The 26,061-nt window shown below is 37.9% G+C and overlaps 1 protein-coding gene across 5 annotated transcripts in view; it reads right to left on the bottom strand.

Moving 5' to 3' along the window:
• Positions 1–24,858, bottom strand: part of tjp2a (tight junction protein 2a (zona occludens 2)) — a 42,507-nt gene extending 17,649 nt beyond the window's left edge. Inside the window, exons 1-5 of one of the 5 annotated variants that reach the window (XM_037752254.1) lie at positions 24,660–24,858; positions 14,394–14,523; positions 4,714–4,767; positions 393–517; positions 59–161 (exon numbers count right to left, since the gene is read on the bottom strand). In XM_037752254.1, coding sequence (XP_037608182.1) covers positions 59–161; positions 393–517; positions 4,714–4,767; positions 14,394–14,399 — 288 coding nt within the window. In that variant the 5' untranslated portion in view covers positions 14,400–14,523; positions 24,660–24,858. Of the gene's footprint in view, positions 1–58; positions 162–392; positions 518–4,713; positions 4,768–5,822; positions 6,006–10,535; positions 10,801–14,393; positions 14,524–24,659 lie in introns of those variants that run through there. The other 4 variants (XM_037752255.1, XM_037752256.1, XM_037752253.1 and 1 more) reach the window with 4 other exon arrangements.
• Positions 24,859–26,061: the final 1,203 nt, after the last annotated feature.

Raw genomic sequence — 26,061 nt, 5'->3', positions numbered from 1 at the left:
TTTACCAAGTAACAAAACGAGAATAACCTTCACACAACAAACCAAAAGCTGTACTTACAATTTTTGCTACTTTGCCACACTTCCTGAGGGTATTGACAGCGAAGGTGTGGAGGGCCCCCTCCATGGGGATGGCATTCACCTGTATCACTCGGTCTTTCTCACTAAACACAAACACAAAATGATATTAAGTTATTCTCAAGAGGCTGATTGTGAATGTTCACAAACAATCTAACATCGGATAGATAAAGACACTTCCACTTCCACATTCACCACTGAATGATGACACAACTCTACAACTTTAAGTGAAGACCACTAAACTGCTTCACAGTCTGCACATGCAATATGTGGAGTTGAAGGATTTATACTGAATTGTGAGCAACAACAGTACTCACAACAACAAGCCATCACCAGGTCCTCCCTGCAGGACGTCGGACACCACAATGGACGTCTCGCCACTTTCCTCGTTCGGGTTGTCTCGCCCCCCTGACACTGCGATGCCAAAGCCCATCTTCGGATCCTGAGAACACAAAAAGAAAAACATGGAAATCATGTGGAGTCTCAGTTTATTCTGTGTTACAGTGTGTGTGTGTGAGGGAGACGTCCTGTAATCCCTGTTGTGTGTGTCAGCTCACAGTGTATTATCATGGCTGTATGTATATTGTACATGGCGATTAAAGGGATTTTGACTCCAATTGTGCATACTTGAGTCACATATGACTGCGCAGCGGTTCAGCGCCTACATGTCCACGCTTTGTGTGATTAACAATAATGCTAATCCTTGGCTTCATAATGTGTGTGTGTCTGTGCTTGTTAGCATTCACTGCACACAAGATGTGATTTCCATTTACAAACACCTCTGTTTTTAAAGGCTTCTTTGGGAAACGTGTTTCGGCTCTGAATGATTCTACCTGCCACTGCTCCAGTTTGCCCAGATGAGATTAGGTCAGAGATTTGATGACCCTGTCTCTTTATCCCCTCCCTTCCATCTGTACTTAAAAAAAAAACCCATACAATTCACCACTTCCCTCTGTCTCTAGCAGATGGCCGTGGAGGCAGAGGGAGGGAGAAAGTGCGCGCAGAGAAATCAACAGAGGCAAAAATGAAGGAACATAGGAGAAGACATGAACAGTCTCTTTCGCTCTGATTTAGTAATCTTAAAAATGTATTAATTCCCATTATCAAAATACAAAGGGAGAATCAAAGACTTGGACAACAAACGGTAAATAGACTGTTGCTGCCAGATGTCACCAAAATGTCAACTGTTCATGACGTGAGCTTTGTTTTTAGCTTGACAACAAAACATGTTTGACATGATCTAGTTTTGGAAAAGGTTTTATGAGCCCGAGAGGCCAAAGAGTATTCTCTACCCAGAAACAAAAACACAGGCAGGAAAATCATCACACTGAGAGCAAATACTGTGAAGCCAAGGAAGCCTGTCACTGTGTTACGTTGTTGTTTCCACTAGCGGTTGAGGCAAGAGTTGATGGGATTTAATGTGAAACAGGTTGTAAATGAGAGCATATGTGTGTGTTCTGGGATATCTGTGGTGCCTTCTTAATAAAGCCAGTGAGAGAATGGCTCTCACCTACTGACACTTATTACTGTATATCTTTCGTATTCAAGTATGATATGTATTGCAATTTTTGAAGAGCGGTGATTCTGTAATATTGCGAGTAAACATGCCAATGTTTTGTGATTTCTGGAAAAAAATTTCATTGCTACTGAATGTCACTTTCAATTATTCAAATGTCTAACAAAAACAGCAATGTGTCTATAAAGTTGGATGATACTGCATCATCCAGTTGGACGTTAAAGCTACAGATTTCCTAATTTCTTCTCATCCAGATGCGTCCACATATTGCCTATATTTTCCAACACCTAGTTTATTTTGCGTAAACAAACATTTCTTATCACATCAAGCGTTGCTTTGCCATTCGAATAGTGAAATCCAGAATAGTCAAATCTCTGCCACTCTGTTAATATCCTCCATGTTTGTTTTTACTTAGCATCTAGTAATCTGATACAGTACACACAACAAAAGAAGTTAATCTGTTTATTCAACGCCAGATTTTGAGTGTTACCTCGGGATGGGTTCCAAAACACGGTATTAAACGGGCCTGGAGCTAATTTATTAAAGTCCGTAGTACTGTATTGATAAGCTGCGGTGTTATTGGATCTTTTATCTGTACTTTTTAACGTTTTGATGTAATTCATTATCACGCTGCAGCCTCTCCCCTGCCCTCTGTGTCAGGACTGAGCTCCTCCAACTACGCTCGTCCTTTGTGAGTAAAAAGCCAATACTTTATCAATACACCTATTCAACATGCATAAACATGTAAACATGTAGAAAAGCGATATTTCAATCTGCTCTGTCCTCTCTCATGTTTTACACAACCACAGCACGCTAGCTTGGCTAATGGTGAATTGTTACAAACAAGCTAAAACAAAAGCTGTCTGTATAGTCTAACTGTTTAGCTCAGTTTGCCAAGTATCTTAAAATTTGCGTCTGCGTTCTTCATTCTCTCTAAACTTCACTCAGGAATATTATTTATTTTATTGACATTTTAGGTTTGTTTCCAGTGAGATATTATTTTTTTTTAAATAATATATTAAAAAGCAAGTATTTAGTAAGGAAAAAGAACCAATAAGGAGTATAGATAAGAGTAGTAGTATCGATAAAATCCTGACGATCCTGATTAACATTCAAACAGAAAACATATTAAGACCCCAGTTCATCTTCTGTTCATTAACAATGGTTTGCGATATTTTGTCTGCTATACTGTATGTGATGTTTAGTATTGTTTGTTTTGTGTGCTTTACATGTTTTGTTCCTGTTATAAATGCTTAAAGCTCTGTATTTTGTTGTCCTTTGTACTGTACTGTTATTGTAAAGTTATATTTACCGTATGCGGTGCCGTATCCTCTACAAGGTTTTTTTTTTTTTTTTTTAAATTGTAATTCTTGTTTATTCTATATCTTGCTCTATGTGCTTCAGTGTTTGTCTTTTTTTGTTATTTTCTTTTTAACGTCAACCTGCAGATGAAATTTTGCCATTTGGCCGAATGTGGCACATTCACATAACAATGGAATCAATTAATGTGCATTGTCCCTAATAAATAAAGTATGTCTTTTAACATTGGCCAAAGAGCAGATGGATATTATGTTATGTAATTAATGTTATCATGAAGGTAGAGTTTCTTCTATTTCCTTAGATAAGGTGAACGATGTTCTGAGGGACACAGGCAGCAGCAGAGTTAACGAATGGTAGAAGAGAATAAAAGGTGGACGTACAGAGCAGAGTGTGACAGCTGGCTGTGGTGGGGTTGAGAGTCGGGGGTCACGCCTGCAGCACAGGACCTTTTTTGTTCTAAATCTGCTTTTCTGGCTTCAGTGAACCGCAACAGGAGACAATGAGCTCATCATGCTGATTACCTAAGCTCAACCTGTTTGCTCTGCTCACGTAGTCGTACACATGTTTAACGTTAACAACAGCGCAGGACCTGGTTCACTCTGCTGGTGGAGGGATGTGGCACAAATGTGACACATTCACATTGAACGATGATGCTGTAACTAGCAATTATTTCTACTATCAACTAGAATGAGTCAGTAGCACAGAGTACTGGAATTTAATGTATGGTCAGATTTGTAATCGTGTTTACTTATTTGATCAAATACTTCATGACTGAAATCATAACTTTTTTTTCTAAATTAAAGTTATGATTTATGATTAATTTTTTATTTTTTCTTAATTAGACTGTATCCTATTTATTAAAAGCTGTTGTATAGCTGCTTATCAGATCATATTTAACATTTGAGAACTTGTAGAAAAACGCATTGCTTTGGTATGGGTCCATGTCAAGTTAGTCACCAACACAAGTTACCTTTTAAAAGATGAAACACTCAAAGACTTGGAATTTTACGTGATTATTGACTAAAATCAACTATCACATACATTGTATTAGAGTTTCTGTCAATCGACTAATTGGTTAATCATTTTAAAGTCATCTTGACCACATGTTAAATACAGGGCTGTAGTCAGCATTTTAGAAATAATGCGGTCATGAGTCTTGCAGAACCACACTCCCAAACTCTATAAAATGTTCTGACCATTTAAAGAAAACCCCAAAATTTCATATTCTATCTATAAATTTAAACATGCATTAATCTATTTTTGGCCAGACGTGGCCACACCATGAGGTGTAAACACAGCATCAACATTACCACCTTGCATAGTCTGAAGTAAAGTTTGAATTGAATTGATGTGACAAACTTGTTAGCGAACAGTACCTTATTATTTGTCCATTGAACAAACATGGAGAAACATAAGCATTCATTTGGAGTCCTGTTTGTGTCCACTTGATAAATGCAAGTTCAATATTCACTCTCCTTTTAGCTCTGTTTTGATCTCTGCTAACTCTTCAGGGAAATATCTGACTCTTACGCAGGTAAATGCTTCATAATTCCACAGCAGAAATTTGAATAATATTTTGTTTACTCTGGCTCGCATAGAGAAGAAGACAGGGGAATTACTGTCTGTCTGTTACATCTGTAGTCTGGGCACTCATTGCTCGATTAGCTGACTGCAACGTGTCAAACTAATAATTTAAATGCACTCCCTGTGAAGCACTGCGTACAACAGCCTGTGTTTATGGCTCAAATGTAAAAAGTGTAAATGAGATTAGGTCTGGTGTTTTGTGGGGCAGATGGACTCACCCTCTGCAGGGTCACGGTGTACTGCTCCCACACGGTCTCCTCCATGACCGGGTTCTGTGGAGAGAAAGGAAAGATTACCATGGGTAGTTTCATTTCACTGAACAGATTAATAATGTATTACGTGATGAAACGACAAAGCCAGTTCACATTAGCCTGTGCTGTCGTTACACAACCAGGAGCTCCCAGAAGAACAATGATGGGCCTCTGCTGGACTGTTTACAACAAGTTTGTATAAGAAACTTCAGGCTCTTGTTGATTAAATATTGACGAGAACACTTGACATCAGTTAGCTTTCTTTAACAAGCACTTAAAAATGATTCAGGATGAAAGTACTTCTTCTGGCAGACTGTTCCATGAAACCACCAACAAGTTAACTAAACTTCAAGTCATTCAACAACCAAGAAACTGACAACTCAGCAGAAACTGACAACTCAGCAAGGTCAAGGGCTGCAACTAAAAATGACTTTACCTTAATTATCAATTAAAATAATTGTCCGGACTAACGAGAAATAGTAGAGCCCAACCCGATGTCTTGACATTGGTTTTGTAGTCCGACAGTCAAAACGCCCCAAAATGTAGCATATTAAATCATATAAAACAGAGAAAATCAAACATCTTTGCATTTGAGAAGCTGAAGTTATTTCACATAATTAATTGATTATCATTAGTTTCCTGTTAAGTGACTGATCAATAGTCCAATCAGTCCATCCATCAGTTCTTATGAAGTAGAAACTAACTTGTCAAAAATATTCCATCATTTAAAAACCAGTGAAAGTTGATTTCCGAAATCCAAAAACACATATCCTACCTCAATTTCTCTACAAAAATGCACCATTGAGTCAGTTTGAGTTTGAATATTTACATCAGCCGTTATCCTCTCAAAATACCAAAATATAATAATTCATTTTGTTCCCAAATTATCATTTTAGAACAGTTGATGCCACTTTTCTGCAATTCTGGATCCCTCATTTCCGAACAAAACTCCACTCAACTCAACCCATTTCCAAAACACTCAGACCGATCCAAAAAACCCAAACACTACTATAACAGAACCTGTCGGGTCCAGCTGCCTACAGATCTGATCAAATCTGTAGCAGAATCACACTCACGAGTCCCTGAAGGATACGTATGGTCTTGACCGCGTGGGCCCATTTCCTGTGCAAGCTGAGGACAGTCTTCATTGCTGGCGCTCTCCGTCTCTTCCTATCCGCGTCTCTCCCTGTTCACCGCCAGCGGTGCACTGGCAGACTGATGTGCGCCACAGCCTCCTCCATGGTCACAGCTGCACAACCACCAGCAGCTCTCTTCCTGCATCTGCCCGCCTGCCTGCCGTTGACGTAAGAGGGATTCTGCTGGCCTACATTCAGCACAAATCCCACCGTCGGCAGACAGTGTAAACATACAGACACACCAACTTCTGCACAGGCACGCGGTGATGAAAAAACGCCTGAGTGATCATCCACAACCACAGCAGCAAATCACACCACATTTTTTGGGTTTGATGTCTGCTCTAGACCCCAAGATGCATCAGACACTCTTCAAAGTTTTAGAGATACACATCAGCACAGACAAACAAACACTTAACAGTTAGTGACAGCACAATGGTAGGGATTTTAAATTGTTGGGGATTGTTTTGGTAACTAAAGTGCAAAGTGAAATCTGTGTGCCGCTGACATCTCAGGCCTAGGCTTAGTGAAACGGGGGCACGACTGGGGCTGGCAGCTCACCCATCATAACCCACTTTTTTGATCTTCTGGCCTACGAGGGGAAACCAGATGACTAGCAGCAGCAGCAGGGAGACTGCAGAGAGCCGATTAAACTGTCTGTGTGCATGAAACACATGGTAAGATCAGATGACAGGTAAAGAAGAACATTGAGAAGTGCTTCTTCTTTTTGTTTATTTGACATCCCTTTGCATCAGAAAGGCCAAACGAACTGCAGCAGAAGAGCAACCCGCTATGTGTGGACAGAGGAAACATATATACTCCTGAGAGTCACATAAATGACTTAGAAGCAGCCAATGAGAGTGCTTTGGGAAATGCCAAACAGACCATCTTCTTGTACTAGGCTATGCGATATGATTGTGATGGCTGCTCGCCTGCTGGATAAGTCGTAGCCTCCCGAGTGTCGGCCATTACATAACAAGACACAAACACACTACCAGGGAGGGAGGTTGAAATACTGGGTCATCCTCGCAGGCCGCAACAAATAATTTAGAGAAGAAGAGGAGGACTATTCTCAAAAGGCAGAAAAATAGAACAATTCAGTAGATTTTAGTCAACAGATTAAATTCAAAGATTATGCAAAATCACAGTCATTATTTGTTCTTTGTTGCATTAGTGGTTCTCATGGGTGGAGGGATACATTTGGGGGATTTTGAGATTAAATACTGAGTAAGAATGTCCACAATACAAATGTATTTTCACATCAATATACTGTAATCAGAAAAAGTTTTGCTATATAGGATGTTTGAGTCTTAGTACTCCGTAGGGCTGCAGATACAAAAGTATTTTTTATTAACATTTAATCTACTGATTATTTTTCTGATTCCTGTCCAAATGATGTCTACACTTGTCCTTGTTTGTCAAAAAAAAAATGTAGTTTACAATAATATTAAACAGAGAAAAGCAGCAAATCATACATAGAAGATGCTGGAACAAGAGAACGAGAAATAATTTTTGCTTGAAAAATGATTCAAATGATTTATTGATTATCGTTTCAGCTCAGGTTTCAAGTAGAGCTGGTATTGTTTGTAATGTTTATGATGCTAGTTTCAGTACCAACACCAAGGTAGATAGAAAGTGGATAAAGAAAAACTGACATGTTTTGTGAAATTGTACAGGAAAAAAATTAAATAGTTTAAAAATGTTACTGCACTGTTAAAGACGCTGAATTCAAAATAAGATCAAATTAAAAACTGACACTGAAATCGCACGTACGATAAAGAAAATATTACTTTGTTTTCCTCCCGAATACCTTTGAATCTTCCAACCTCAGTACTTAGAGGGCAAGATGTAACATATTTTTGTTTAGTAACTATTTTCTAGAAAGCAGTTTGTAATTTTTTATACATAAGTTTGTGTCAATACATTTACTGTTCGTCATTTCAACTCAAAACTATCCAACAATCCTTCATTTTGCAGTCCTAAAGTTTCAATGTTTTTGTACTGCTGCTGCTGATAACAGAAAAGTTAAACAAGTCTGCCCTCTACTGGGGACAGAGCCGCGTTACACCGTAGGGCATAAGAAAGAACAACACACCGGTTACACACACACCAGTTGGGAAGGAGGCTAAATAACGCTCCAAAGTTGGGGTAAATTTTAGAGAGGAAAACTGGCATGGCCATTTTCAAAGGGGTTCTTCACCTCTGACATCAAGATATGTGAATGAAAATGGGTTCTATGGGTACCCACAAGTCTCCCCTTTACAGACATGCCCACTTTATGATTATCACATGCAGTTTTGGGCAAAAACAATGCCGTTTTTTTCATGCAGTATAAATGTGTTATTTTCACCTATTCTAAAATTTGAATATTTCTACAGACTGGGGTCTCTAAACAGTCTTAGAATTACATAAATTGACTCTTGTGGATCCAATGAGCCCAACTTTATACATGTGTGATGATGTTAGTCCCCATAGTAGCCTTTTCATAAAGTGAGACCATTTTTTTAAACTTGACCTCACTGTATAAAAATGACCTGTGGTAACCTCTAGGATAATCACAGCCTCATGAAACTTTACAGCAACAAACTAGATACCTAGAGCATTCAGAGGATGAATGGCTTTTCTTGGTAGATGGACAATAAGGGGGTTTCTGGGCAGTTTCCAGAACAGAAGTGCTCGCCATCTAATCGCAGAAAAATGCAATTCTTGCAGAAATCTCCAAATGTCAAAAGTTTTTAATACCAAATCACAGCATGGCTTTTTCTATGGTATTCCTCAAGGTCTTGGTGTCTTAATGAGGTATTTTAGAGGGATTATTGATCATTTTTATCAATTCTTCAATGTTAAAAAAAGGGTTAAATTTAGCACCAAATCTGTGTAACAAATGGTATCAACCCAAAAATTGCTGCAACAACTTATGAGACATAATAGAGCATGGGAAAGACCATCACATACTTCTATCATAATGTTCTAAACCCATATACACTTTTACAATTAATTTTAATCAATTAATTAATTAATTAGTGCATGTGCAAGTGTGTGAAGGAGCGCTATCGCAGGTCCTTCCTTCCTGCAGCTGTCAGACTCCACAACCAGCACTGCTCCCAGTAGATCAATTACACCTACACACCAAATACTGAGAATAACCTGATATTTTCAGGTGGAATTTAATTTCATTCTCACTGTGCAATATCATTTTCCACTTGTGCAATTTTGTTAATAGTCTGTTTATTGTCAATACTGTATATACTGCTCCTATTTTTAAACTTCCTTCTATTTAAATGGTTCATATTTTGTTACACTTTGTTTAGCTCTTTTTTTTTTACTGTGTTAGCTGATGCATCTTGTTTGTTGCACTATCCCCTTTGCTGCTGTACACTGCACATTTCCCCACTGCGGGACTAATTATTAAGTAGTAATTTTACGTGTTATTTTCTTTTTTTCTCGTTAAGTTATGGCTTTATTCTCATTATATTACGACTTTTTTTTCTCGTAAAGTCCTGACTTTATTCTCGTAATATTATGACCTTTTTTCTGGTAAAGTTATGACTTTATTCTCGTTATATTCCGACTTTTTTTTCTCGTAAAGTCATGACTTTATTCTCGTAATATTACGACCTTTTTTCTAGTAAAGTCATGACTTTATTCTCGTTATATTACGACTTTTTTTCTCGTAAAGTCATGACTTTATTCTCGTTATATTACGACTTTTTTTCTCGTAAAGTTATGACTTTATTCTCGTTATATTACGACTTTTTTTCTCGTAAAGTTATGACTTTATTTTCGTAATATTACGACTTTCTTTCACGTAAAGTTATGACTTTATTCTCGTAATATTACGACTTTTTCTCGTAAGGTTATGATTTTATTCTCGTTATATTACGACTTTTTTTCTCGTAACATTATGACTTTATTCTATTTATATTACGACTTTTTTCTCGTAAAGTCATGACTTTATTCTCATTATATTACCACTTTTTTTTCTCGTAATATAATGGCTTTATTCTGTAAATCTCTGATGTTTTTTTTCCCTCAATGTGGCCCTGATACTCCGTAGTACATTTGCACTTTGGCCCTCACTGCATTAGATTTATATATACTATATACTTAGACTATAAACTGTGTTACCTTCATCACATCTCCTCTTATCTTATGTTTATTTCTGATTTATGACTAGAATAACTTGACACACAGTGCAGTGAGTAGCATCTCAAATTAATCTTCAGGTTCCCAGCTTTCAGATGATGTAAACCACTTCTATGTGACATCTACTGCTGACCTGCTATTTCCCCCTAAATAACCCCATGTATATCCTAAAAGAAATATCTATTGTGGGTCTCAGAGAGTTAACTGTTGCTCCTTGAAAAAGAGGGAAATTGAAACCAAAAAAAAAGAAAAATGTTCTTTTTAACCACCAAAGGTCAGACAAAGTAGCATTAAGTGCACTATAACGTTAATACAATGTAACAAAACACAAGGCGAGTAATGACGCTATTAATGACGTCACAGCAGGTGCAGCAGCAGGATGCAACAGGGGGATTCATGGAAACTCCTACCTTACTTCTCCTCAAAAACACACATAGTAACAGGAGTATATCAGTGCAATTATCTGTCAACTTCTGCATGTAAGAATACTTTGAATTTGTGAGTACTTACGGTGAAATACTGAGTTGCGTATCTGCTCAGAGAGAGAGAGAGCAGCCCTCCGTTCACTGGCATCACGCACTTTGAACTGCCCGGGTAACTTGGTACTTTAGTTAGATTAAAACTAAACTATAACTACTCAGACCTTTCCAGTCTGATGTAAGAAGAAGTTTAGATGAAACAGAGAGTTTCAAAGTCTAAAAAAAGTGTAAAAGTATCGTCTAGTTTACTTTAAATGTCGTACTTTACCTTCTAACAAACATTAAGATTCAGAGCAAAAACCAGCGCCGACGACTCCTAGCTTGGGTGAGATCATACCAAATGTGTGGGTGGGGGTGCGATGGGGGCAAATAAAAAAATAAAAATGTGATAGATGACAGCAAATTAAAACAACGTATTACAACATCAACCTCGCTTGGATTTAAGAAACTATTCATGTGGTTTTCAGTAACAACGAGTAGGTGACCACATTATAGAAGCATGTGTTATCAGGGGGCTTGCACCTCTGAAAACCGCTGACATGGATCCGTCCAAAATTCCCATTGATTTTTAAGGAGCCTGCTGTGAGGCTCCCAGACAGACAGACAGCACACAAACAGATTTAATACAGCATGCTGCAGAACATAATTCAGAGAAAGACATGCAATTTAAAAATGCATGTGAGCAGATAGAGGGAATTAATTTGTGGCTTAGAGAAAAATGCATTTAGGATAGCCTATACCAGGGGTCAACAACCTTTACTATCAAAAGAGCCATTTTTGGCAAAAAAAAAAAAAAGAAAGAAAAAATAAATCTGGGTAAGGTAACACAGTTTATAGTCTAAGTATATAGCATATAAGTCTAATGCAGTGAGTGTACTACGGAGTATTAGGGTCACATTGAGGGAAAAAACATCTGAGATTTACAGAATAAAGTCATAATATTACGAGAAAAAAGTCGTAATATAACGAGAATAAAGTCATGACTTTACTAGAAAAAAGTCGTAATATAACGAGAATAAAGTCATGACTTTACTAGAAAAAAGTCGTAATATAACGAGAATAAAGTCATGACTTTAAGAGAAAAAAAGAGTTTTAATATTACAAGAATAAAGTCATAACTTTACGAGAAAAAAGTCGTAATATTACGAGAATAAAGTCATAACTTTACTAGAAAAAAAGTCGTAATATAACGAGTAAAGTCATGACTTTACGAGAACAAAAGTCGTAATATTACGGGAATAAAGTCATGAATTGCATCAAATATGATTAAAAAAAAAGTTATTTTTTAAAAATTGGTCACTATATCCTGACAGTAGTGCATGAGACAGGAAATCTGAAAAAAAGTCATGTCCCTCTGTGTCCTCCGGTGTCCTCCGGTGCTCCTAATGGCATCCGCAGGATTTCACAGACTGGAGGAAAACAACAAATCAGAGCCAAGCTGGAGTCTGCTGTCTCTGAGCAGCTGTCAATCGCTCGCAAACTCTGATCAAATGGTCAAACAAGGCAGCGCTGACCAAATATGAATTAATACTCTGCTAGTGTAATGCCTATTTCTCTCCTCAAATGTTTTCAGAAACATCTTGTAGTGTACTGTTTAGCTGTAAAATGAGAAAGTTTGTGACCTTGACAGATGCCTCTGTTGAATGAACAGCCAATAGGAACGCTCTCTCTCTGAAATGACCTGTGATTGGCCAAAGTCTCCCATCACTGGCTAGATTTTTTAAAGCCTGAAAACAGAGCCATGAGGAGGTGCAGAAGTCTACTTTTCTCTCAGAACACTTGAATTACAATATGCTGAAAGGTTATTATTGAATTGTTGCTCAATTATGCCAAAAACATTCTGCCTACTGACGATTTAACAAACGGGAAATGCATTGCAGTGTAGAAAATTCACTACAGGACCAAACGTATGTGGACAGCTGAGCATTAAAGCCATACTGTATGTGATAGTAACCATCAATCTGCTGCTTTCGCTCAACTCTTCTGGCTTTCCACAAGATTTTGGAACCTGACTGCAGGGATCTGTTCTCATTCAGCCACAAGAGCATTAGTGAGGTCCAACACTGATGTTGGGTGATAAGGCCTGGCTCACAGTCAGACAGTGTTCCAGGTCATCCCAAAGGTGTCGGATGGGGTTGAGGTCAGGGCTCTCTGTGCTGGCAAGTCAAGTTCTTCCACATCACAAACTAAGAAAACAATTTCTTTATGGACCTGTCTTTGTGCATGGAGGCATGTTGAAACAGGAAAGGGCCTTCAACAAACTGCTGCAACAAAGTTGGAAGCACTCTATTGTCTAAATTATCACTGTATGTTAAAGCGTTAAGATTTACTTTCACACAGTTATAGTGCTTTGTGGAAAAATGTGCAACATGAGTAGCTGAAGCAAAGGTCTAAAAAAAATACACCCATGTGCAGCTGTCACACAATAACCTATTGTTGTTTTGTGTCTGTGTGTAATACTATCCACTCAATCCAAGCCTGCCCTTATCTTGTATTTTATCAACAAAAGACAAATCAGATAAGAATACCAGCTGACCACGAAAATGTACAAAATCCCCTAATACCGCGTAAAATGTAACCGTTTTCTTTCAATATCCACTATTCTAATAAATGACAGAAGCTTTTCTGCTGGAAAAAGGACAACTCTTTATCCAAATTGTTTAACTTCAGAATAGCATGCACCTTAGGGAATGAGGTAATGATGATAAAACTTCTGAAAAATTCAGGTCAATCATGTCAAATCAGCACATTTCGTCAACTGAAATATGCGAGGTAGGCCTTAAAATAGGCCATCCTAATGCAAAACAGCTTCACTGGCCTGAATCATTTGTGTGACCAAGTCATTAGAACAATGAAGCTTCCAGGACGTGACATGTCTCTCTGGTTAATCATCGTCCTGAATGCAGGAGGGGTCACTAAAGCGTAGTTGTATTCAAATAAGGAAACAAGTCTGGGAAACACTGACTCACAAAACCATCATATATCCACATCATCAACGTGTCAGAAGAGAAGCAGCAGTGTTTGCAGCTTACCAAATATTTTTGGATAAACTAACAAAACAAAATGCATGCATTTTTCATCTTATCCAGTGATGGGATTATGGAAGTGTTTTACAAGATTAAAATTCATGAAATTTTCATCAAGAGAGAAGCACGCAATGATCCAAGTGATGGAGTGAACGCATGAAAATCACTAAAGTTAGATGGACCTGTGAGGGTTTCAAATACAACAAGTAGAAATATAGAAATAAATGACACTCCCAGTCTTCACTGAAAGAAATATAGAGTTGTATGTGTGCAAACAGATATCAGAGCTGCCTATTGCTTCCATGTGACTGCATTCAAAACGAAATAGTCTACAGCATAATAAATGCTAAGGTAGATTAGTATATTCTAGACTGGTGAAGTCTGAGTGCAGATTCTGATGTCGTTTCTTGGAATATCTTCAAATGCTTCATATACCTAAAATCTGCCCAACCTAAGCTAAAAAGGTTATGTAAGTCAATAAACAGTAATAATTGATAAATGTATTGAAATTCTATCATATATTTTTATAAAAATCTGACATGTTTTTGTATTAAAATATTATCAAATAAACACAAAACATGTTGATCCAAAAGATTTCTAAATGTAGAAAATATGAACAAAATATTTCTTAACACTCCCAAAGTTATTTCAACTATGCTAATTTTTTTGTTTTGGGATATGTTAAATTTTCACATCTGGAACGTAACGTTATCATGAGCGTACAATGTGAGGGGGTTCGTTTTTAAAGGGTAAAACAGTGAAACACACAGTAAGGACGAGACATACGTCCACACCAAAGCAGACTCGATGTCCATCTGAAAACACATTTAGCATCAACGCTAAACATCACGTAAACAACGTACCATCATAATAGCCGAGTAGCTGCGTGAAGAGAGGCGGCGAAGGTACAAGTACTGAGCTTCTCTGGACCAGCGGAACTTGCGGTTGTACTTGAGCAGTTCAGTGCTGGTCTGGTCAAAACCAGGCTGGTCCCTATGCACACAGAAACAGAGAAACACACACTTTTAACTCTTTACTGCAAGTGTGTTACACATTAAAAATATTTCAATAAGGTTTCCTTTTTTTAAGGCTTCCTTAGATTTTGTAATTTCATATGATATCACTCTAGCTTTAAAACTGAGCCCGCTACAACCTAAAAATTGCAAATTACATTAATGAGTTAAAAACAATAGTGGCGTTAAAATAAATTTGCGTTAACGCGTTATTATCACCTTAACTTTGCCAGCCCTAATGCTAATATCTGATAATTAGCACTAAGAAAGTACAGCTGAGGCTGATGAGAATCTATTTTGTTTTGCAGGTATTTGGTCATAAATCAAAGTATTGGATAAACTTTAACCTGCTGATGGTGCGCCAAAGTGATTACATTTCATCCTGAGGGAGACATGAATGTGTAGTGCACCAACTTTCATGGGGTTCAGTGAGTTCAGTGTTTTGCTCGGGCACATTTCAACATGTGGAGAGGAGGAGTCAGGGATCGAACCAACAACCTGTGATGAGTGAAAGACACGCTCTACCTCCTTAACCACAGCCGCCCCATAAAAATTACAATATGTACAAAATGATGTTGAGATATTTCACTGTATAAGCGAGAACGTGGTGGCCTTGTTAGAGGAAAAGTCAAAGGATCACCTTGTAACCACATGTCTATATTTGAGCTTTTTGGACTGTTGGTCAATCAAAGCAAAGTCATTTGACGATGTCACCTTATTGGACATTTTTATCCTTTGTTGACATTTTCTATGCAATCTTTTACTCATTTAACAAGTAATAGCAGATAGCAAACCACACACACTTTCACATTGAAAATTACAACTATCTCCTTTTTGCAACAGTCAGAACGAGAACAAAAACCTTCATTGTTGAGGAAATATAAACCAAATATTTCAAAGACCACGGGACCAGATGAGAAAAAGTAGAGCTATAAATAGCGAATAAAAAGCCACATTTCTCAGAAATAAGCCATCCGTGTATGGCTCTTTGTAAAGCCAGTGGAGACCCGGCTCACACTGATACTACAGACTATAATACTATAATCTGCAGTCTCACTTAAAGAGCGGCATCTCTGACCTGATTGCCAACATGTCCGAACATGTGGCGTTCTCCACCCAGCTGAAAAAAAACGCTTTCTCTCAACTTCATGGCAGCGAGTCACACGTGAGGTTTCTGATGCATTCAGATGGTCTGACTGGATACAGTCAGAGACTACTGCAGTGTGATACTGTGCAGAGAGTGAAGAAAGCAGATTGTCTCTGCATGACTAAACCTGCTGCCCTTTACACATTAAGCACAGACTTGTAGGTTCGGCTTCATATCTCCAGGAACAAGTGAAGTAATCCGAGACATAACTCACTTCTCTTCAAACCATAAAAGAAAGATTTAGACCTAGGGCTGGGCATGGCAGCATTAACTTGTTAGGGGCAAAAATCCTGGTAGGTCCATATTGATTGTCCTCTATGTAATGTGTTTGTACCCTGTCATCTCCACGTTCCAATTAAAGCTTTACTCAAGCAATTTAGTATTGCACTTCTGTAAAGTTTGGAGGTCACAGGAGACAGATACAAGCAGGAAGAGGCAGAGTTATTCTGACTTTTAACCCATAATCTCAAGCTCCAAAAACTCTGGATCCTACAAAACTCAATAGCATCTTTCGTTTGACCCTCCCTGCCTGGTCAACACCCACATCACCCACTCCCCCAGTTTGTAATTCAGGCTTTCTGTTATAACTTCAAAGTCTCAAGTCTGATCTGAGATAACCTCGGGACCAAAACTCTTAGTGGCACTAGTTTTGAAGATTTTCAAAACACCACCCATTTAAACTAAGGCTGCACAATTAATCAAAGTTTGGTCAAAATCGCAATATGGCTTACTGTAATTTTTGAAATCTCTGGATGAGGAGGAAATCACAATATTCGTTTAATGTGAAATGTGTGTCAAAATGCCATTTTATATTAAATATTGTGGTGCTGCAGAAATGTCCTGGCCTACAAATCATATTCTACAGACTTAAGAAAAAATGCATTTTTGTTTTGCCCAACATATAATTGTATTATTAATACATTTTATTATAATTGAATTAATTAATTTAGTCTATTAATTTTAATTTTAAATGATAAGCTGATTTTTTTTTAAACATGTTTTATTTAGATAAGGTTCAACTTTACTGTCATTGCACACTGTATGTACAACTAAAACACAAGGCAGTTTAGCATCTAATTAGACAGTGCAAATATATATATATATAGTATATATATATAAATAAAGATGAATGGATGTACAGAATGTATAATAAACCAATGGAGTAGTGCACTAAGAGGGGACATAAATATACAAAGTTATCAACACAATATACAAAAAGTACTGTACGAGTGAACACAGCTATGATACATACAGTATGGACAGGACCAGTAAATAGTATATACAGTAAAATTAGTCTGGCTATGATATATACTGTATATACAAATAAGTATGTAATATGTACTACTAAACAACTGTGGACAGGATAAGAAGAAGACTACACAAATGACACAAATGTTTTCATTTTTCAATGCTGTGAGGACCCTAAACGAAATTCCAGTGGAGACAGAACTCTCAGAGACTCAAAACCTGGGAATATAAAACCAAAACTATCTGCATGAACCACACACAGTTTCGTTTTACAATCTTCCAAAACCATCTGTTGCTTCCCTCTGTACTAGGCACTAAAAGGTACCCATAATTCTGCAGAAATAAACAGCTGCAGCAGTTGTTACAACATGTTCACTACTGCTATGCACAAGCTCTCTAGCCATATTAAAGGTAACGACACACAGTGATCTAACTCACCCCTGGGGTCTCCACAGTTTCCTGCCGGGTGGCAGAAGCTCCCGTTTGTTCAGGGGTACAATCCCTATGGCCGCCTGCATGATCGTGATGAACTTCTTAAACTTCATCTTCTAACTCTCCTCTGACGGCGACAGCATCTCACACACACCGCACTGCTCTGACTGCTACTCTTCCATCACTCATCTTCTAACAAACACCAGAGGCGGATTCAACATCTCCACGTTTGCTCATCTCCTTCCGCAGCATCACGACTACGAGCTTGTCCTCTCCATGACTACGAGCCAGCACCCGGTGCGGCGAGGTCCCCGTGGCAGAGCTACTACGCGTCCTGTCCCCGACCGCCGATTCCGACAGATGTCCTTTTGGCTTTTCTGAGCGAGGGAGGATAAAAGGAAAACAAACGGCCACGTTCCTGCCAGGCGGTGGGCAGGCCGAGAGAGGATGACAGCACGTCACTCTTACATAATTCGGGAGCTTCTCTGGACATTACACTAATGAAAACGCAGCCTCTGCCACCACCACTGCTGCGGCTGCTGCTGCAGCCGCTGGAATAATTGTGGTACTAAGCCCTGACAGATCATGTATGCTTCCCGCCCCCTTCTCCTATAATCTCCCATCCAGGCTTAGTCTTCTCACCATTTACACCCGGACAGACCCATCTACTTCACCCTCACATCCTCACACACCCCTCCACCAGGGCTAACCCCTTATGGAGGTTTATTAGTGACACAACTACTACTAAACACATTTAAGCTGTAATCAAACTGCACTTCAAGATTTGAGCGTGCACAGGGACAGATTTGTGAGAGCAAAACACGTTTTCCGAGCAACGTTTTGTGATTTTGTGCACGCTTCGTTCGAAATCTGCTCCCACTACTTTCTCCAGCTGCTTCGGCATATTCTGAAGGAGGGATTCAATCTTACAATCCCAAGAATGAATTAATTATTAAAAGGCCAACAATATATGTCTTCCTTATAGTCAAACAAAATATCAATTTTGGTGTATCTTCATATTACAATACACATACAGTAAAATATGGAAACACTTTGGGTTTCACACATTGCATACTAACTTTGTCATGGACAGGAAACGTTATCGTATTGCGGTAACGTGCAATCAAGCCAGCCCCCATTCTCATCTCCGTGGTCAAATCAGCCGACGCTACAACTGTACAGCACCCATATACTGACATTTATGTTAAATGCATTCAATGGATGTATAAAGAGAACGGAGCTGACGGGGGAGCTAGAGACGGGCTTGGCGAAGTTAGCGGAAGCAAACACGTGTGACTACGTCCGGTTTTCAAAATAAGGTGTCAACAAAGGGAACTGTATATACAAAATACATATATGGAAATAAGATTGATTGGATTATATTCACCAGAAGTATAAAACATTACATGTCCCTTATAAATTAAAAAGAAAATATCACTAATTTGTGAGGGAAATGTCTTAATTCTTTAATTTTTGGGTTGCTAGATAAATTGAATTAATAATGCCTGACAATGACTGATATATTTGACTTCAGGACATCTGTGACTACATACATGCTGAAAATCAAACATTTTTACAGTATTAATTTAGATATTTTCCAAAGTAAAAGTCCCTAGAAGTGTATGATTCAACTTTTCCCCATGGTCTAGTGTTAAAAAGGTTAACAAAAATCGCAATATCGAATCGCAATACTTTTACAAACGCATACAGCTTATTAATGAAACACTGGTATCGGATCGGCACTTGGTATCGGCCAATCCCCAAAGCCCAGGTAACGCCATCGGAGTAGGGACTGAAAAAGTTGGATCGGTGCCCTCCTCGCCATTTTCAGACCATAAATAGCACTGTGTGAAAAATGGGAGCTACAGGGCGCTCCAATGGCTTTAAAGGTTGACACACTGACCAGGAAACACAATTTACCCGATTTGAATATGGCCAGGGACCTATGTTGCATCTCTGTGTCCCGCAGTTTCTGTCATATCTCCACTACTGCTATTTAATAAAAATAGATAAACAAAAATTAAAACCGCAGCCACCCAATTCATCTCAATGAGGCCGCTGAAGTGATGCAGCAGGGTTGGAGATGCAGAGGGTTCCTGCAAAAACCTGAACCTGTTGAACCTGGAGCATTGCATTTTTGGTACACTTTTCAGTTTGAATGCCCAGCAACAGGACACAGAACCATTTTCAGGACTTGAGGAATTTCCATAATGCATCCCCAACTCCCTCCCCTTGAGCACACTCCCACACTTGTGCGAACCCTTGGCGTGCACGTCACGCCGCAGCGCTGATTAAATGTCGTATCTTGTCATCCCCCGAGTCACCAGCTGACAGCAGGCCGCCATGTCCTGAGAGGTTTTTAAATAAATAAATTATCTCTGTGGCCTCTTGATGAGCTGCCAGCCTATGCAAACTACGGACAGGATTTATATTCCAGCAGCTTGGACGTCTGGATTACGGCTCTGGATGGTCGTGCCATGAGAGCTGCTGCAGATTTCACTGAGCAGCAGAAATCCCCCAGCGCTCCAAAGAGGGGGCTGAAAATACCAGGAGCACGGCGGGGGAGACACAAAAATAACGAGCCTGTCTATTTTTAAAAAAACGTCGGGCAACAACAGCACAAAGGAAGATGAAAAAGAAAGAGAGAGGTTTTTTAAGGACACTCTGTGTGTCGTCTTTGTCAGAGGAGCCAAGATTAGGAGCCTCGTCTGGGCTGTAAGCACCAATAAGAGACATTCAGCATGACATTCACAGGCGGTTTTTATCATAATCCAACACCTTACAGTAATCTCACAGAGAACACTCATCTAGCCCAAACTGCATCCAGACAGATGAGAGTGTGTAGGTGTACAGTATGTGTAGGGATACAAACACCACATAAATTAACATGTGCTTAAACACAACACACAAAAGGTGTACAAACAGTCACATGCTTGCTCCAGTCTCTGGGCTCTCATTAAAATTCATTTCCAGCAGCAGCAGGCAGCAGGCAGCAGGCAGCAGCAAACAAGCTCTGATAAACCTACTGTACTCTACCTTCCCCACTAGGCTTGGGCGGTATCTGTTTTTTCATAACTTCAAGAACTAGTGTGAATCTCTGGTATAAACTAGGCTAATATTCATCAGTTTTCACTCATTCAAGGTCCTTTCAGACACAATGTGTCAAAGGCACCACTGCGCTCTGAAGCCTGTTATGTCCAATGGCTTGCGCCACTCCACAACGGCTTTACTGCGATGCTGTGATGTGCTGCAAGCACAGTTCAAGAGATAACGAAAAGGAAAAAAAGTTGCCATAAATCTGGAGAAATGTGGGAGGATTGTGACCACGGGAGGAAACCGGGAGTGGGCAATGAAAAACGGGAGTCTCCTGACAACTTTATAAGGCGATAACAGTTTTCAATATGCATAACACAGCCAGAATTGATCTCAACTACCAGCCAAGTACAGCCATCTGCTTCAGTCTGCGCTCTCATCAACAACAACAACAACAAACATCCTTCCACGGCACATCCACAGTATCTTCTTTTTAATCTTTCACCGCATGCTTTCATGCACAAACATTCACGTCTTCTACGTCAGTGTTATTAATTTGATTTTCATAGGCCTAGATGGTTGCTTGTAGTCATTTCCTATCCAAGATTGAAAAACATGATAAGCTTCTTGGCTCTTGGCTTTTTTTTTGGGCTCTACTGCTGCTGCAGTTTCATAACTACAACATGAACCATTTTAATCATTTGAGACTTTGCAATGATTACCATTTTTCCCACCAAGACACTGGCTGCTCATCTGTAGCAAATGGTATAATATTTACAGCGCATATGTACTGTATATAGTTATTACAGTGTTCTTTATTTTAGTTTCAAAAGCAAAATTCAGGCCAATATTTACAGTACAAATAGTACAGTATATAGAAGTATGTACATATGGAAATGTCATACAAGTGTGTGTGTTTTCTCCATCTTACAACTTTACAATTCAAATCAGTATTTTTCGCTCTGTCAAATCTACTCAAACAAATAATATGAATGTGAACAGGTCGGGGCTTTTACTTTTTTAAAAAGCTCAGATTTAAATTATGAAAGGAGGGGGAGGAGAGTGATTCACTCTTCCGACTAATTCCTTTGTCGCTGCATGTTTTCACTATTTAATGAGAACGCCTTCTATTTTTTTCTATTTTTTTCCACAGGGTGAGCAAATGGAGCTGGAGTCGTTTGGTCATCTTAATGCTTTTACATAAGCAGTTTGTTTCTCTGGCCCTTGACACTTCCCCACGTGTTGGAGTAGTGCTGCATTACTGAGGCCCAAAGCCATTATGCAATGCCCATATGTAATGCATGTGCGAGCCAGATGGAGGGACACATGCCACTCACAAATCTGTGATGAGAGTGTAGCGAGAGCGAGGGAAAGAGATTGACAGGCAGAGGAAAGGGAAGCAGTGTGTTCACGTGCCCTCCACAGGTATAATCTGGATCACCAGGGCACATGCAGTGACCTGGAGAGGCCAACTAGAAAAAAATGAAACAAAAGCCTGTTCTCTTTGCTGCAGGTTTTTCTTTCTAAGAGCTTTATAAAGTGAAACAATGTAAGTTGAGGAATGAGAGAGCAGCTGGATACTGAAAGAAAGTCTGTCCCTCCCTGTTGAATTCCACCACAACCAGGTTTCTACCTCACTGAGGACACTGACGACCTGAAACTGACTTTACTTTTTGTAAAGATTTTTAAGGTTGATTCTGAGTAGGGCTGCAACCAACGATTATTTTAATAGGGCTGTCAATTGATTAAAATATTTAATCGCGCTTCACTGCATGATTGACCGTAGTTAATCACGATTAATCGCACAATAATCCCATTTTTTCTGTTCAAAATGTACCTTAAAAAGAGATTTATCAGGTATTTAATACTCTTATAAACATGGCAGTGGGTAAATATGCTGCTTTATGCAAATGTATGTATATATTTATTACTGGAAATCAATTAACAACACAAAATAATGACAAATATTGTCCAGAAACCCTCACAGGTACTGCATTTAGTATTAAAAAATATGCACAAATCATAACATGGCGAACTCAAGCCCAACAGGCAACAACAGCTGTCTGTGTGTCAGTGTGCTGACTTGACTATGACTTGCCCAAAACTGCATGGGATTATCATAAAGTGGGCATGTCTGTAAAGGGGAGACTCGTGGGTACCCATAGTACCCATTTTCATTCACATATCTTGAGGTCAGAGGTCAAGGGACCCCTTTGAAAACGGCATGCCATCTTTTCCTCACCAAAATTTTGTGTAAGTTTGGATTGTTATTTAGCCTCCTTCGTGTCAACGTAGTATGACATGGTTGGTGCTCCCTACAACTTAAAAACAAACTTTGACAGCCCTAATTAATTTCATTGTCTATTAATCTCTTGATTATTTTCTCGATTAATCAATTAGTTGTTTGGTGTATAAAATGGCCAGAAAATGTCAGTAAATGTCTATCAGTGTTTCCAAAAGCCCGAGATGACGTCCTCTAATGTCTCGTTTTGTCCACAACTCAAAAGATATTCAGTTTACAGTCACAGAGGAGTAAAGAAACAAGAAAATATTCACATTCAAGAGGCTGAATGACTTTTTTTCTTTAAAAAATGACTCAAACTAATTATCAAAATAGTTGCAGCACAAATTCTGAGTCAGTATCAGTCAGCAAGATGCCAGGATAAAAGCATAAACTGCCTCCAAAAATGCCCATAAACTTCATTCAATACAAAAGTTTCAACAAAAACGGAACATATAACCTTGAATATATAGTTAGTGGTCGGCTATACTGGGGACTGGGTGTATAGTCTAACTAACCAGTAACATACAGGCTACATGTAGCTAACAAGTGCATGTAGAGTAATGTGTAAGCTACAATGCTACCCTATGATTTATAGTGGAGGAAATGATAAGATAAGATAAGATTTTCCTTTTATTAGTCCCACAGTGGGGACATTTGCAGTGTGCAACAGCAAAGGGGATAGTCCAAAAAACAAGATGCATCAGCTAACACAGTAAAAAAAGAGCTAAACAAAGTGTAATAAAATATGAACCATATAAATAGAAGGAAGTATAAAAATAGGAGCAGTATATACAGTATTGACAATAAACAGACTATTAACAAAATTGCACAAGTGGAAAAATTATATTGCACAGTGAGAATGAAATTAAATTTTAGAAACCTAAAATCCCTAAATGGTTTAGGGCCAAAATACATTTCTGATCTTCTGCTATGTTATGAACCATCCAGACCTCTCAGGTCATCTGGATCAGGTCTGCTTAGTGTCCCCCAGAGACAGAACTAAACATGCAGAAGAAGCAGCGTTCAGTTTTCATGCATCAAATATTTGGAACAGGCTCCCAGAAAACTGCAGGACCAACTCCAACTCTGAGTTCTTTTAAATCAATCAATTGCTGAAATGTGCTATACAAATAAAGCTGCCTTGCCTTAAATATGACATATCTTCTTTAAGATTTTTAGAGTTCACGTTTTTTTTTTTTTTAATATTTTATTTTCCAATGTTTTAGTTAACCAAATATACAAAACATACAAAACACAAACATGGCTCCAAATTCCCTCCCTATATCCCACCCACATACAAACTGAAAGAGAACCATACTCAAAAGGAGTACAGGCTAGTTAACTATCAATTGAATTAAAAAGGATATAGAAAAAAAACAAATTAAATACACAAATAAAGAAATCATAAATAACCAGATGCAGTGTTCTGACTTGTTCAGATGACTAATGATATATCGAGTATGATCATTTTTCTTGAATGTTTATGTAAAGCACTTTGAATTGCCCTGTTGCTGAAATGTGCTTTACAAATAAAGCTGCCTTGCCTAAAATGTCACAATAATGGAAATGTGCAGTATTTGAGTGATAGCTTAACTTACTCATTGTAGTAAAGTTAGGCTACTTCAAAAAGCCTGGAGTAACACACTGAATACACAATAGGTTTGAAACAACAGTACAATGGTAGCCCAGCCCCACTTTGTGCCTCTCTATTTACACTAGTGGGGCTAATGAAACACACAGAGGACACACAGTAACAGCAACATGAAGGCCTGAACACACTGCAGGTCACATTTATAATAAAAATAACCCAGTGCTGCCTTCAAGAGCAAGATAAAAATGTTGTTTATGACTTTAACTGCCAAAAGAGAATTTATCTGGCATCAGTTCAATGTCCTAATATGGCAAAGAGCGAGGAAGAAACACGGTGAAAAACATGTCGACATTCAGGCAGAACAATACTCTGTGTACTCACCAGGTGAGACTCTCCTCTGTTACCTGTTTCTATGTGACCAGAGCAGGTAAATCCGAAAAGTTAGAGGTGGACGTGAAGGCTGCAGAGGACGATGAGGGTTTCAACTGGGACGAAAGTTTGCTGGCTATTTTTGGTTTCGTCTGGATCCAGAGTAACAATCAGTCATTTCCTTGTTCTTGCAGGTATGTGGGCGTGTCTTACTGACTGCAGGTGTGTGTGTGTGTGTGTAGGTGGAGTGTAGTTTCAACATGTGACTCCCTTTGGGTGCGGAAGGTGGTGACATTCTCCTGAGTCACACATCCTGTAACCTGAACGTGACTTGGTGACTCAGTTTACAAAACAAACAAAAATGTAAATCGTGAGTTGAAAAAGGTAAATGAAGGCAGGTGAGTCTTCTGTGTTAGTAAATTCATTACATAGGGCTACTGTTGTTTTACATTTTTTATCTGAGACTGGAGGGAAATCTGTTGTTAACCCCAGTACTTAACAAATAAATATTTTTGGGGGTGGTCAAAAACTGTGTAATTAAAAAAGAAAAAAGGAAGAAAAAAAAGAAACCCATAAAATTAAAATAAAAAACAACAACATACAATTAAAATACAATAAAAAGATAATTAAAATAAAAAACAACATACAATTAAAATATAATAAAAAACATAATAAAAATAAAAAACAACAACATACAATTAAAAGATAATAAAAAGATAATTAAAATAAAAAACAACATACAATTAAAATATAATAAAAAACATAATTAAAATAAAAAACAACAACATACAATTAAAATACAATAAAAAGATAATTAAAATAAAAAACAACATACAATTAAAATATAATAAAAAAACATAATAAAAATAAAAAACAACAACATACAATTAGTATATAACAAAAAAGATAATTAAAAATAAAAAACAACAACATACAATTAAAATACAATAAAAAAGATAATTAAAAAAATAAAACAACAACACACAATTAAAGTACAATAAAAATATAATTAAAAAAATAATACAACAACATACAATTACAATACAATAAAAAAAGATCATTAAAAATAAAAAACAACAACATACAATTAAAATACAATACAAAAGATTATTAAAAATAAAAAGCAATAATTTTATGTTTATATTTCTAATAAATTAATAAATAAAAATGCTATTTTGTGTCCTAATCGCAACAGGTTTTATGACTGACCTTACAAAATGAGAATTTGATGTTTTCACAAATGTGTTTCACAGATGGAGGACGACAGGTGCCATGTAAATGGTTATAAAGTATTCTTTTAATTTACATCTAACTTGACCAAAAAAAAACAAAAAAACAGGAATAAATAAAATATTTTAAAAACTTTATTTTTTACTGTAGCATGTTTCTTGTCTATTAATGTATCGCTTAAAAG

Source organism: Sebastes umbrosus, chromosome 19 (genome assembly GCF_015220745.1).
Source record: "Sebastes umbrosus isolate fSebUmb1 chromosome 19, fSebUmb1.pri, whole genome shotgun sequence".
Classification (NCBI taxonomy): Eukaryota; Metazoa; Chordata; class Actinopteri; order Perciformes; family Sebastidae; genus Sebastes; species Sebastes umbrosus.
Note: the sequence above shows the minus strand (reverse complement) of the source record. Positions and strands in the feature narration are given on the sequence as shown.